Source organism: Aplidium turbinatum, chromosome 4 (assembly GCF_918807975.1).
Source record: "Aplidium turbinatum chromosome 4, kaAplTurb1.1, whole genome shotgun sequence".
Taxonomy (NCBI): Eukaryota; Metazoa; Chordata; class Ascidiacea; order Aplousobranchia; family Polyclinidae; genus Aplidium; species Aplidium turbinatum.
The window spans coordinates 42,128,319-42,144,143 of NC_137475.1; the positions used below are offsets into that span (position 1 = coordinate 42,128,319).

Consider the following 15,825-nt stretch of genomic DNA (forward strand, 5'->3'; position numbering starts at 1 on the left):
CCCCCTAAATGCCTAAACAACCCTCAGTAATTAACTACAAAGTTTGAAGGTTTCTTCAACCCCACACCCCATTCTACATCAACAAAACATTCAGTTCGTGCAGTCCTCGTCATGCTTCATTTGCGGTTTGCTTAGCTTACCGTAACTTGCATAAAATAATATAAACAATAAGAATTCGTTCAGGAAAAACGAATTCGGTACACAAGGTACGTCATTATCCTACTGACTACGTCACAGTGACAACTAGACACAGTTCATCCGCTGCGCAAGTGAAACCAAAACCAAATTAGTTACTTAAACGCCATGTTTGAATTTACATTTGTGCACCAAGTTTAATGAAGCTTCAATAAATTTTAATGCAAATACCAACCATAATTGCTGATGCAGATATGCCAAATATAATTAATTGAAGAGATGCTTATGTTACGGAGTAGAGTAATGCGCACTTTGCAAGTTGCCTTATTACATCTGGTGGCGTTGAAACGAAACAACATCTTTTGCAAGGTGGGAAGAAACCGTTATTTAGGTAGGCACTAGGCAGGTTTACACACTACACAGTTCAGCTACTTTCACGTAAAAAAATAAATTGCGTAACTTGACAAGCATACACTAGTAACAGTGAAGTAGCAATAGCCATTAACCAAATGATTGGCGTTTTAAAATTACCATCACACCACTAAACATTTTTAGCCGTAAAATCAAATTAAAATTGGAATTAAATCAAGATGACATGGCATCCTCAAAACGAAGATTTTGATGCGGATGAACAGCTTACAAACTGCCTGAGGAAACATGGAATAAATGGATGGTTAATTTTTAGTTTTTCAGACTGACAGGTAAACATGAGGTTATAGAACACTTTCACAAACCAAGTAACCAACCATGAACAACTTAATGAGGTTCATTTTTAATTTAAATTTTTAACTAGAATTAAAGCTGTAAAACAACTCATTTGTGAAAAGCGCAAAGAAAAAAGTGCTTCAAACCTTTCCTTTCCTAGATTCTTCAACTTAAACATTCAAAAATGAATATCGAAAAACTTTGACACTTCTTATCACGTCTCATTTTTGATTGTAATAAGCTATAAAGAATTGAATATGACGATAAATTATTAAAAATTGCTCAATGCAACAAAACCAAAGGCCAATTTTTAATTTTTGTACGTACTGTAGTTCTACAGCATTGTAATTCTACTTTGAAAAAAATCATGGTTATGGTTGTCATTTCAACCTGCAACCCAAGTTATAAAAGGCACATACTGAAATTTAATTTGCGATTTTAAAACGGAACTGTTGCATGTTCTAACAAAAACATATGATTTCCATTTTGGAAGACGATTTCATGCAGTGTTATGCAGTTTTCGATGAATAAGAAACTGCAACGTCATACTAACATAAAGAAGCAAGAAGAAGGCAAATAAAAGCTTGTTGCTGTAGTAACAAAACAAAGTACAAACTCCATGCATGAGTGAGATTGACTTTCGCTCCAGCAAGCACTGTTATGAACGCCAACAAACCCACACGACCTCCTGTGACGTCACAAGATGGTCATCAACAAGGAGTTACACAATAACATGCAAAACAAACTAACAAAGTTTGGAAAGTTTAAGTTTGCAAGAGCCTCAACCAAACATTGCTAAACCTTTTAAAGTTGGTTAGGTGGCAATGGTTAGGCACAGAGCAAACGCGTCAAGTCAAAAATTACTGAAAGCAAAAGTGGACCACAGAAGACAAAGCCAAACGCCAGTGTGTAAGATGCATTTCGCAATTTCATGCATAAAATGACGTGGGAAGTGACTGTGGTGGCGATGATCTGCTTGGACTTTGTACAGTCCACAAAGGCTAAGACTCTAACTTGTAACAATCAGCGCCGATTATACTTCCGCGCTTAAGATAATCTGACTTTGTAATTTGCATATCACAAGGCACTTTTACTATTGTATGTCAGCTTGAGAATCACCAGAGGTCAATGTTGTTGTCACAATTCATGTTGTTTCACGAATGGCATGCAATTAATCAGACAATCTCTGGTGAGAAGTTTTTCACAAATGTAGATAACATGCTCTTGTAAAAACTGAAGAAGAACACAAAGAAATATTTGATGAACATATGAGAATGGAGTAATTGGAGTATCACAGCAAAAACTACAAGATACCAATATTCGGTTGATCTGTGCCAATGCTTTTTTTGCAAGAACACTTATCTGTCAGTTCTTATTATTCACACACAAACACACAACTGCAACAAGTCACAACTGGCAAATAGCAATATCAGCATACTTATCCACAAAGCATGAAATCAACATTCACCCTAGAAACTGACCACAGAAGCATCATTAATCATAGACAAACGAGTGAGGTGCAAACGTAAATCATGACGACAGAAAAGATGACAACACCATCTTCAACATTTCCGGAATAAAATAACGTGCTTGTTGGCACCAGAAATTTTCTCACTAAAAGAAATAGCTACCTCCTACACCCAAGCACTTCCGGCGAGGTGTAGGCAATGAGTCAGTGTGCAGGCTGCATACGCACTTAACGCAGCACGCATGGTCATTAAATAACGTCATATTAGAGTTAGTACAACGCCAACTGAGCGAAATTTCCAAAAACGACAATTTTTTGCTCACGAACAACCTATATTATGAAACAAAACAACGGATTTCTGCTCTATCCATATTGTCGGATGTAAGAAGTTTGTCTACAGGTCTTTGTTATGCTCAAATTTAGGTTCTAGTGAAGTAAATAAAGTAGACAATAGTTTCCATTTGAGGGAACATGGCTGTTGACTGAAAAGGGCAACATGTGCTGGATTGTATGGAATGGAGTCTCAAACTAAAAGTCTCCAGTCAAAAAACAGAATACCTCAAAACCAAAACGTCATTATCATAAGCATGTTGGTGATTGCAGGGTCTCTGTTTCTTATTCAGCCATACAGAAATTACCGGTACACATTTTTTCATAATTTATTGATGAAATTGTGGCGACACTGATGGCCACAATTAAACAACTAAAAAATGTTCAAATTAAGAAAGTCTGTCATTTGCAATTTTGAAAGATAACCTTGCAGACAATCTCAATGCAAAAATTCAACTAAATTACACAATCCTTTTGAAACTGACACAACATGCAACCTAAAAACTAAAAAAAAAAATTAGATGTCAGTCAATTAAAGATGATTTATGCTCTAATTTGTTGTAGCAAGTGCTTAAACTAAGGGTCACCAAATGGCGGCCTGCCACGCTGTTATGTGCGGCCCGTGGAAGATATCAACGCACAACAAGTATAACCAAAAATACTTTTCTTGAGAAGTTAAACAGCATGAAGGCAAAAATACTTTCCAGAAAGCATATTTTCGCTTTGCAAACGATTCCACCGACCGACCAATCAGATTGTAGTTCTAGGTAGGTGTCGTTTAAAGTTATTCCAATGCGATGTCCAGCCACACTGTCCCAGTGGTTGATTAAAACGTCTGTTTTCGAATTTCTAAAATGTCTTTGAGCATAGGGTTGCTTATTTTAAGTTTGTAAATGTCCTGTAAACACTAGTTTGCGTTTCACCGTTATTGGGTTTCACGAGCAGTGTTCCTTTATTCAAGTTTTTGTTGGTACAAGAGGTCGGTGTGCCAACTCAATTTATAATAAATTGGAAAAATATTATATATAAATTTAAAGACTTTTTCTGGTATTATGAAAATATTTAGCATTAGTACTGCAACATGTTGTTAATTAACCATTCTTGCCATGCTAATAAGCACCGCAAGTGACATTTGTCTAATATACTCAATTACTCAAGGAAAGACGGTTTTATAGACTCTCACAAAAGGATGAACAACCAACTCATTGCTTTTTTAGAGGGAACACTGTTCATGAGTTACGATAGAAACATTTTTTCGGGGATTTCTGCTGTAAGCGTTTGTTTCATGGTGCCTGGTTTCTTTCCCCCTGTTGTTGGAGCCTCTTTTTCGCTGATATGCTTGCAAGTCACTATTGTTGCCTGTATTGCGATGTGTCAAGTATTTTCATGTTTACTGAAGCGAAGTGACAACACCACTCCTGCTTGGAGATGAATATTCTGATTAGCGTTGTTTGACGTTGTTAGCGGCAGTAGCGTTGTTTGACTAATTTTGTTGCTGCGGTATCCTAAGATAAATATTAACAACATGTAACGCTGGATACTGGGTACGAAATGCGTTCTTTTCTAGCATAAGAGTCAACCTACCTAAAATTTTATTAGTGCGGCCGCCACAGCTCTCCTAAGTGCCAAAGTGGCCCGCATGCAAGAAAGGTTGGTGACCCCTGGCTTAAAGTTAATGAAAATGTCAGCACAGTCGTCTGACCATTTTCTGAGCAATACCTAACCTGTTCAATGCTCATGTGACATCGTGATACAAATCATTTTGACGAAATAAGCTTGAGATGATAGTTGTCGATGAAATTTAAACACTTTTGTCCCATATGGAAGATAATTCAGTTTTTACAAAAAAGAGTATATATATATATACATGATGAGGTAGACTATATTAAAACATATGTGCAAATGAGTCAATAGCACTTCCATTAAGTAGAAAAAACTTTGCACTTTTGGTTTCCCATTTCAACAACGATTTAAGGTAATTTTAACAAACATGTCCTTCAAATGATAAAGAGTCCAAACCTAGCCCAAGTCGCCGCCACTGCTCAAGGTTGGTAAAAGGCAGATTCCTTCGACCCCTAAAGTGGTGAAGGTCGCTCAAACAAAGAACTACTAAGATTTGATTTATAACATCATTTTCATACAAACTATGGCTTACATACCTTCCATCCAGCAGATGAATTGCTGTCACCTTTATCTTTAAAGTAAGGGACATTCTTCACCATCCAATCATATATTTGTGCCAATGTTAACCGCTTGTCAGGGGAACTTTCAATGCCTTGTGTTATAAGATCAGCATAAGACAAGTTTCCCCATGCATTTTTTCTAGAAGAAGTCTTTGGTTTGATAACCCCAGGACTATTAGAGGTCGTTGTGTCATTGCTTGATGTTGGGTGTAATTGTTTATGAAGCTCTGAACTCAAATTGGAAACATTTGGTTTAGTGTCTAAGTTGCCCTGTGCGGGGGGAGTCATACTAAGAGCACCAAAGTTGCAACCTGGAATAGGTTTTGGTTGCGATATAGATTCTAAATTTGCAAATGATAAACCATTGGTATTGCTATCAAGTGCAGTTTGGTGAGGATGCATAAGCAGTCTTGAATAGTTGGTTACAAGATTGTTGGGAGAGGTTACTAAACGATTACTGTGTTCAGTTACTGGAAAGGGATTTGAAGCCAGGAAATCATCAGATGTTTCATGCTTTAAATTCATCATTACATCATTTGAATTCATCATTGATTCAGCCATCAGATGTTCTTGGGAAGTAGCCTCCTCAATGGTAGGCTCTAGCTTCATGGATACATCATTGTCAAAGTCATCTTTTTGATTTGCAATAATTGGTCTTTTCATTGGCCATGTTCCAGCTCTTGGTCTTGCTTGGGGTTCAAAATCTGGATCTATATTTGGCAAGTGGGCCATTCTGTAAAAACCCTTGGGAGGTATTACACCAATGCAATCTAAAATTGCATAAATCTCTGGTCTTGTAAATTAAACACTTTATCCAAACTGAAAAGCATTAATAATCATTTGAATACTCATTGCTCACAACAAATAATTACTCATCTAAGCAAGTTGTGGTACAAATAATATTCCATAGATCTTTTCATGGAACGAATTAGTTATCATCCACTCTAAACCACTAATCACAATGGCATGTGACAAACTTAGTCAAAAAAGTAGCCGGGTTAGAGGCATCAATTTTGTACCCTGTAGTCTCCAGAACGCATTTTTGCAGTTTTGGTATAATTAAGGTTTCAGTCTACTTTTTTAGGCTTTAAGTTACAGTTTAGATATGTGCCCCCCTATGTAATGCTATTTTTCAATGGAAATTGTTAACTTCTTAGCAATTTTCACATTTTTAGTTCTGTAATTCTCTTGTGATTTTTCACAGGCAAATGCTGCAGTGCTAAACTGACTTTTATTTATTTGTTATTGAATTTGTCTGTAGTCTCCAGAACACTGTAGTCTCCAGAACTTTTTTTTTTTTGTAAAACCAGTAAGCACTCCTTTGTACAGTTATTTTTACATGTAATGTTACAATAAAAGTTGCTCATAAGAAATGATACCTGTTGAAGCATTCTGTAACCTATTTTTGATCTTAGAGAACATAGATACAGTTAAAGTTGTTAAATTTTAATTTAGCTGTGATCGTGAGGTGCTTTTTATGCATATTTGATTGGCAATGGCTCCATATGAAAAAAGTACTTTAAGGACAAGGAAATTCAGAGAGCGTCTTCGCAAAAATGTAAAAGAACATTCACAGTTTAAAGATAGAGATTCACAAAGGAAGCGATTGGCATATGCAGAAAAAATGAAGGCATCGCCTCATGATCTTGCGCAGCACACGGCTTCACAAAGGTTACTTCACTTCACTTTTAGGAAGCCGTTCACACGGCTTCCTAAAGGTTTTAAGAGACTATCATACTGCATAGATATCTGGAAAATTTAGCTGTCTTTTCCCAAAAATTTTTTGGTATTAAAACGTATCAGTAGCCAAAATTTAATTTGTAGTCTCTAGAACAAAAAAATCTTCTTTTCTCATGGTACTTACCAAATACATTATGATATAACTATTGCTAGCATATGATTTATTACTACCTTGAGGTCAAACAATACATGACCTTGGCTGAAGTATCAGAATGTTTAGGTACATTATCGCCAGAGGTGGGCACCCGCTATTTTTAAAGTAGCGCGCTACCCGCTACCGCTACTTGGGCCAAAGTAGCGCGCGCTACCGCTACCCGCTACCAATTTACAAAAGTAGCACGCTACCCGCTACCGCTACTCGGGACAAAGTAGCGTGCGCTACCGCTACTGCTTCCGCTACTTTTGTCCAAAATGACACTAGGAAACACTAGTGACGGAAAAATGACCTTGAAAACGAATGTTATCATTTGTTTACGCTGTCATTTTAACGTCGTTATAGAAAACACATTCTGAGGGAAATTTATTGTTACGCATCTTTCAAAAACACGAGCTTTTCAAAATGAGAGTCACTAAGTCCTGCTCGCTTTCGCATAAGCACATCTTTTCCAACAGAGAAAAGTCTCTCCACCGCAGCACTGGAAGGAATGGGGGTATTGTATTTAATGAACAGATGTTTTAACTCGGTAGGCTATTCGAAAAGCTCAAGGACTTGCTCTTGTCCGAAAAAAAGGCGTCCACAATTGTTGCTTCCTTCGATGCACCGACGTTTCACGGGATGGCGCAAACACTCCAAAAAATACATCCTCGGAGTCATGACTGGTGTTGGTGTCACTCTTCTCGGTATCAACCTGGCTTGATGGCCTGGCCTGATGTCTCCTGGCCTGGCCTGGCCTGGCCTGATGCCTGAAAAAGCCTGGCCTGATGTCTCCCGCAACAGTCGAATTACATCTGTCTTGAATTTTTCTCGCAGTGCGTCAGCATCATCCGTGGAAACGTAGTGCAGAAATTGTAGCCACAACGTCTTGAAGGAGGGATGAAGACATGATGCCATAACGCATTTCATGTTGTTGAAGCACTTGTTGAATCGTTTCTTCACCCCTTCAAGGACTTTCACTTTCAACTCCTCACAGGTCACAAGATCACTGATCTCGGTCAACTTCTTCCCGCAAATTGTGATGGTTGGAAGCAAGACTCCGTAATATGCCTTAGACTCGCCCTGGAGAATGTCTAAAGCCTGGCAGATAGGCTTCATCACACGGAGATATTCGCCGAAGAAGTTGACGTCAGCTAGAAAAGACCGAAACTTTGCAACCAAGCCGATTATATAGCTGCTTGACCATGCCAGTATTGCAAAAAAAAACAAGCATTTTTTTCAATTTAAATTAAAAAGTAGCGGGTAGCGGGAGTGCGACTGAAAAAAAAGTAGCGCCTCTCCGCTACCGCTACTTTGGAATAAAAATAGCGCCGCTACTGCAGCCGCTACTCCAACTAAAAAGTAGTGCCGCTACCGCTACTTTTACCAAAAAAGTAGCGCGCTACTGCCCACCTCTGATTATCGCACAACTGCAGTAAACCTGCTAGAAACTGATAAAATGGGTATACTTACACTGATATTTAATTTTCAGTATAAAAACATGATATTTTTTGAGGGCAGTCTTTTGATTTAGTTGGCAGAGAAGTATCTCAAGACTTTTAAATCAAAATTTTATGGCAACAAGCATTCTGAACTTTTTCTCCGTTCTGGAGACTACAGGTACAAAATTGATGCATCTGACCCAGCCTATGATTCAGCAACAAGTAATTATAGCCTACTATAGCATGCTAATAAATTTGGAGAAACCCTGATAATGTTTTCCAGTACCGTATCCTCAACAGTTAGTACTAAGCTAAAGTTTCCAAACAACCCAGCTAGTTATAAAATCATGCCTAATACAGGCCTGTAAGCTCCTTTAGTCTTTTGGCGACCAAGCATGGCCTACCACAGCTTTTTCCCAGCAGCCAAATTTTTATTTCTGGTGACTATCAAAACTAAGTCTGTTAAAATTTTATTTTAAAAATCCTTTAATTGATATAATATTGTGTTATTTTGTGTTCACTAAGGTAAGAACAACATAAACAAGGCTCAGCAACATATTTTCAGTTTTCGAAAAGTATGGTAGGCTAGTAGCTTCGAAGGCCATTTAACAATTTCTCAGCGGCCATGCCCACCAGGAACTTAGAGGCCTGCTAATGCATTGACTTGACAAAAACATGCTAACTTTCCTTTAAAAACTGTTGCTAGTTTGCTGGGCTCCGTAACAGCTTGGTCTAAAACTTGCAAAAGTCTTGTCTTTTTTAATTTTAAAATGTCAGCCTATTGGGTGATTAGAAGACTAGGTACGCAGCATTGATAGTACATAGTTGAGGCTTGTTTAGCCAGTGGCTAGCCTTGGTTCAACCACAACATCTAATAAACAAACCAAAAGTGTGGCATTTGAAAAGTAATTTGCAATACTTAAGGCTCAGTTTAAGAGCTGAAAGTTTAGTAGCAATGAATATCATTTCTGTAAGGTGGCAATTAACTGGTAGACCGAATGGTCAGTTCATTGTCTCCCTGTCAGTATGGAAAATTGTGCCACTTTTGCACTGTATAGCCTATATCATACAACTTGCATATATTTCGAACATATTGGAAACTTGTCACTATTTTTTTTTGTGTAGTACTGTCAAGTTTGATTCGCCCTTGTTGCAGGTGTTCATTGTACAATAATATTCTGCCTATTTTTTCTTTTGTTAAAGAGAGGGTTTGGGCTTGTTTTGTTTAACTTCAGCTCGTGTTTAAAATCGCCCTTGTTGCACTGGCAAGTGTTGATTGTAATTGTAGCCCTATTTTTGTACCGCTTTTACACAAGATTTTTTATCTTTTCTATCTCATTTCCAGGTTTTGTGGCTGTGCAAATTAAAGATAGTGACATCCCAACACTGTTTTTGCATATTTTAAACCTTTTGGTTTGCTATCTTTCCCTTTTGTTGGTGCTAAATTCGTGAGTTTACTTTGCTGTTTTCTTCATGTTTGCGCCAGCAATGAAAAATAAATTGAATTGAATATATCATACTGTTTTTGGCAAATAAACCATTGGGAGCTGGTGTACAAGTTTCCGCCCTGGTAAAAAATACCATCACATCATTAACAGGGTAAAACCATAGGCGTAGCCAGGGGGGGCGAAAGGGGCCATGGCCCCCCCAAATTTTCCAAGTTTGGATTCTGAACTTGAGCCCTTTGTTGAAAATGTAATAAAATTTGTAGAAATTCGTAACGTTTTCCAAGACATCTGGCTATTAACACCTCCAAGGATTTGTTTTAGACACACAGAAAGACACCAATAAATTTTGCAAATCGTAAATCGCGCAAAATTTACGCGATTTACGTTTCTTTGTACTAATTTGTGAAAGCAATTTCAGAAAGGCTTACTCTGTTGGAATTTTGTGTAGTTATTGAGTTTTTGTGTAGCTGAGTTTTTGGTGTTCTCTAATTTTAGCCGCAGTGTTTGCCCGTTGGTGTGTAAGAGCTACCTTTAATAAGTTAATAGCTGTTTATCTGCTAATAAATTTCATACAAATATTACCCTAAAAGTGTTTCTAGAAAGCGCTATAATCCATTATTTGAGTGTAATTTTTCAAAAATTTTCCGGGGGAGCATGCCCCCGGACCCCCCTAGATTACGCGTGCCTTCGGCACGCTCTAACCCCCCACCACTTTCATTGCTTCCCTTGCTCAACCCACCAGGATACGCCACTGCACATCGAGTGGCGATGGCTTAAATCAAACACTTTGTTGTTCTCTTCAGATCATCAAATATTTGGCCCCCCCCAAATTTTTTTCCTGGCTACGCCACTGGGTGAAACTACATCACCTTTGCTTTACTGTTGACCGAAATAAATCAAAAATGACTGAATTTTTTCAAGTCATTTCGGACAAATGACAGAAAAGTCTCAGCGAAAAAAAACCCAGCTTGCATGATGCCTCATACAGTCCATTCTACACCTATATCTCGTCGGAAGTGTGGTAGCACAAGTGTTGCTACCTGTCAACGCAGCAGACTGCAGCATGCTCTCTCTCTTTTAAAATACTAGCTAACCTAACATGCTAACAATGCCAGACATGCAGACCAACTGCTTACAAAATCAACACAAACTGCAAGAGTTAAAGTCAACTGATGACGCAAAGCCAAGATCACGTGATGACACTCTGAATGATAGACCAGAGATATCTCTGGATAGACCAAAGATTTCCATAAAATTTTAATAACTAAAGTGAAATTTTATATATTGACAAAATATAATCAGTTTCTTTCAATTGGTTGTTGTGATAAAGCTGGTTGAAAACATTGCTTACCCTAGTGGTATAAATTGGGCGAGTGAAGTTGCTGAAGGAAAGGCGGCCAACAGAAAGAAACTGGCCACCTTACTTTCATAGGTGCATAATAAAAACCAGTCCCGATAAAAAAAAACTTATCTTTTCATTACCCTCGATGCTTAGATTAAGCCTGTTCGAAACAAAAATATTTCGATGATTTTGTAGCCGAGTGAGAACGCCGGGTGAGAACGTCGTCGTGCGTAGCCGAGTGGTGAGAACGGTTGCGCGACGTTCGAAAGGACGTAGGTTCGACACCGCTCCAGAGCACGCGGCTGTGTCTCGGCAAAGACACTTAATGGCAAGCCAAAATAAGGGGAGCAGCTGGCTCGAAGACTATTATGTCACTTCGCTGCTTCCTGTCTGTCTGTTGTATTGTATCGCATCTGTGATCGCAGTGTATTGTATGTTATCGCAATGGGCGCAAATAAAAACACGATTATTTAAAAAACACGATTATTATTATTTGAAATCCGTCACCATAGCTCAGTTGGTTAGCGCGTCACTTCTGGAACGAAGAAGCTTCAAGATCAACGGCGCTGGTTCGACTCTCGGGGTGTACGCTTGAGCAACACACGTTAAGGACTGCACTCCATTCTGCGGCATCTAATGTATGGAATAATTCCCCGGCAACAAGACTTCAACAATCGGAAACTTCAGTCTGTCAATCTTGGTGACCGGGCCTGCGTCAGTGATTCAAAGCCTCTACAAGTAGGCTATGCGAAACTGCCAGGATTAAGCTCTGCAAGAATTAGCTTTCCCAGTCCGAGGATAAAGATTCAATCAATCAATGTTTAGACATTTTTTAGTAGGCCTATAGCTGCATGGCTTTCTTCAAATCTGGATAGGCTATGGTTTAAATAGCCTACTCCAGACAAACTAGAGTTAGACGCTAGGCCTACTCCATATTCCAGATTATTATTTTTCCAGATTGTTATTAGCCTACTTCAAATTATAATTCTTTACATTGATAATAATTCAGCATTCAGACTTTCAATCATTCGTATCATCATTTCAATCAGATACTGATTATTATTATGTCCTGACAGTCCGTCACATCCTTAGTCAATTGCTCAATTCCATAGTCAATGCGCTTGAGCAACGCATTCTAAGGACTGCTCTACATTCAGCAGCACCTAATGGGTGGAATATTTCTCTAACAAGACTTCAACAATCGGAAACATCGCTCTGTCAATCTCTGTAACCGGCCCTGCGTCAAAAGCCTCTACAAACAAGTATGCGAAACTACCAGGAATAATCAATCAAGGCTTTGTCAGCAGGAGTGTAACTACCCATTGGATCTTGTTGATAAATCCAGGGGCGGCACGTTGCTGGAGGGCGGCAAAATGTGACAGCGTTTTAAACGAACAAAGACAGTCACATTAGTTTATTCTCAAAGAGACTTAGACCACGACCTAAGTTAACACTGACCAAAGTGAAGCCAAAAAGTTACACAAGTTATGCCTCTAAACGTACCGTATTTGAAACTTTTTTAGATTATGACTGATTATGAGGTAGGCTATTTGTTGACGGTATAATGATACTCATGCCGTTGAAGTTATAATAGAATGTCGGTTGTAACTTGTAAGCTATAGCATTGTTAAGTCAATTTACAACAGCTTTGGTAGTAAAGTTTGAATTAGTTTTCAGTATATGTCACTTTCGCTAGAAGACAGGAAGAGACCGTGAGGACATCGAGTCAATTGCCACCTTTAGGCTACCATCTGTCTGTGGTAGATAGATGGATTTCCTCTATTTTCATTTGTGAAGATGGGTTAGGCTGGAAATAAATCACTTAGCTTAACTCAGCAAGTTTGCAATTATGGTTATTGTTTTTTAACTATTGTGTTGTGTTGTAGCTTCCAGAACAAGATTTAAGTAGGCTACGGTAGCAAATTTTTTAAGGTAGGAATTTTTGCCTATGAAATGAGTAAAAGAAAGTGGAGCTTTTTTTAAAAAGAAAAAGAAAGCTAGAGAAGAGGAACTAAAAAAATAATGAAGGAGCCATTTTGAAGTTCGTAAAAATTTCCTCTGCTAAAGAAATAGAAGAGGTTAGCAGCCACAGCAAATCGTCACCTCAAGACTCAAGGGCGCGGGAAGTAGGGGTGCTCAAGGGGCTTCAGCCCCCCCCTAGAGTTAATTCAGCCCCCCCAGGAATTTTTTAAAATTGCTTCAGCCCCCCCTAGAAAATCCTGAAAATTTAAGGTAGGCTACATAACATATTTTCAGAAAATTATTCGAGCAATAATTGCTACGATGAATCGAGTTCCTGTTACGTGTGGTCGCGCGCTCATCATTTGCAATAAGAGTCGTCAATCACAATTCGTGAATCAATCGTCTAAACGTAAATCTTTATTCATGTCGTTTTTTGGTTCCGATGAAGTTGCCTACAATTTGCTGGGTTTATTTCCTACTCGTTGGTGCGTTCGTGCTTCTGCCCTCGCTCATGTTGTTATGCGCTACCCTATACCCTGTTTGGCTGTTGCAATGTCTGACCCACATGACAGAAAATAGTGCGATGAAAGGAGACGCACGTGAAAATATATTCAGCTCGGTAATATAAGCACGCATGATGTGGCTTTATTTTGCGATTACCTGCAGCGGTGAAGTTTTTCAGTTTGCAGAAGCCGTCGCAAGACAGCTCCAAAACAAGAAGATCTCTGCTTCTTCATCTTTGGATCATCACCATTTTCCGCGAACGGATCAAAAATCTCAGAAAAGATTAATCCGTTTCCACGCTTGTGGAAGCAGCAAACGTCTTTGTGTCTGCCAGTAACCTAAAGACGCCAAAGAATCCCCAAGTGAGCAAAAATTTAGCAAAATTTCGAAACACAGATGAATCGGTTGCTTTGTCGTCTGCGGGAGAAGGAGCGTGGAAACGGCAATACATCGAAACCCTTGATTTTGTTCAAGCTGAGCTTTATCGAAGATTCGACCAAGTGGATCTGCTTACAGCAGCCAATAGAGAGAAGGCCCTTCTGAACTGTGCAAACGATGAGGAAGGATCTGATACCGAGATCAGCTTACCCAATGCCACCAGAAAGATCGTCTAAAAACGGAACTTACCTTGCTCAGCGATGTTGTAAGTGGAAAAACCGCAAACTCCGTTAAAAAGGTTGCTAAGATACTATCGCAACTAAACCCCCGAAGACTAGATCTTTTCAAAGAAACGTGAAAAGTTGTGGAGCTCTGCCTTTGCCTCCCGGTTTCAGCTGCATCATCAGAACGTTCTTTTTCTGCTCTATGGGGCCTGAAAACGTGGTTGAGAAGAAGCTCAATGACACAAAGAAGACTTAGGCTTACTCGTCTTGCGTTGATGCATGTCTACCAAAACATTTTGAACACTGTCGATGTCAAAAAACTCATGACACAGCTCATAGAGAAAAACCTGAGCGAAAAACAATCTTTGGAAGCGTGTGAGAACTTATTTCTATAAACTGTCGTTTTCATATCACTTTCTAATTTGTTCGTTTTCATTTTAATTTCCTGAACAGCTGCTTTTGTTGTAGCCGTTCTTCGTTTCTTACAACTTACAATGTGTGTGTTTTTGGCGTCTTATTGCACACAGGAGGGGAGCGATAATACCTACTACCAGTTTGAAATGTTCTCCCACACAAGGGGGGTCTGGGGGGCGAACCCCCCAGAAGCTCACAATACTACGGCAGCTTCAGCCCCCCCAAGATAAAAATAGTTCCCGCGCCGCTGCCTCAAGTTGAGACGGAAGAAGAAGTGTAGCCTACCTCAAGCAAAACAATAACGAAGTGATCATAGAAAAAAGTTAGCCTATGAATGAAACATTTTCAGTTTAAAATAAAACAGATGATATATATTCTTCTCATCTCCACAGATGATATATATTCTTCTCCATCGCTCGCTCCACAGTAGGCTATATGCGACACTATCTTGGTAGGGTACGTACAGGGACCTCTAACGGTATGCTAAAATGCTAGCAATAGACTTTACTGTGCAGTGTGCACTGTGCAGTAGTCTTCACAGCGTCTAGCAGTCTGTTGTAGGGAATTGCATCAATAATTGCATAAAAATTCTATGTTATTAACGTTAATATGTTATCACGAAAAAGGCACAAAAAAAATCTCACAAAAAAAAAAGGCAAATGACATTTATATTGGGCATGTCTACCGCAAACGCGGAATTGAACACTCGGCAATGATGGGGCAACTTCCTGGTCAGACGCACCGGGGGCGTCCACGTTTGGAAATATTCAAAAATCTTTCAACATGGACAAACCAAAATTTTGAAAACTTAACAAGAACTATGGACAATCGATCGTTGTGGAGACTCACGGTAGCCGACGCCTTATTCAGGCATGGCCGATGATGATGAGATGATCACAATAGACACAAAATAAAATTATCGTTATGTTTACAGTAGAACAAAAACTCTCAGCTCTTGCGGTACCACCACAACTATCAGGGGCGTAGCCAGCCTAAAATTTTAGAGGGGAAAATAAGCATTTTAGCAAATCTGAGTGAGCCCGGTAAGGAATCACCGAAGGTGCGAGGCACCCAGTGGGAAGCCTGGGTAGCCTTCCTTTAAAAACTTTGAAGAAAAAAACTTAAAAATACGCATTCTGAGAGTACTTTCAGCCTAAATTATTAGTAAACATTGTTAACCCTATCTGTAGCGACACGGGGTTTTATGAAGACGTCCAATACGAGTAGTGAAATATTTCTCAGCAGGAAATATGCTAGAAATGCAAAATTTCTTGACTTAGTTTTTATTCAAACTGGCCCTTTGTTAAGATTAGTTGAGTAACCCTGCAGTAGAAGTTTCCACATTATAAAAAAGATATCAACATAGCCTATATCAACGTAACGACAAAATCACCTATGCTATGGGTCTACTACACGA

At 39.0% G+C, this 15,825-nt stretch overlaps 1 protein-coding gene across 1 annotated transcript in view; it reads right to left on the reverse strand.

Annotated features, from left to right (window-relative positions):
- Positions 1-5,620, reverse strand: part of LOC145768595 (uncharacterized) — a 33,580-nt gene extending 27,960 nt beyond the window's left edge. Inside the window, exon 1 of the mRNA XM_082580129.1 lies at positions 4,798-5,620. Coding sequence (XP_082436255.1) covers positions 4,798-5,553 — 756 coding nt within the window. The 5' untranslated portion in view covers positions 5,554-5,620. The remainder of the gene's footprint in view (positions 1-4,797) is intronic.
- Between the last annotated feature and the right edge of the window lie 10,205 nt (positions 5,621-15,825).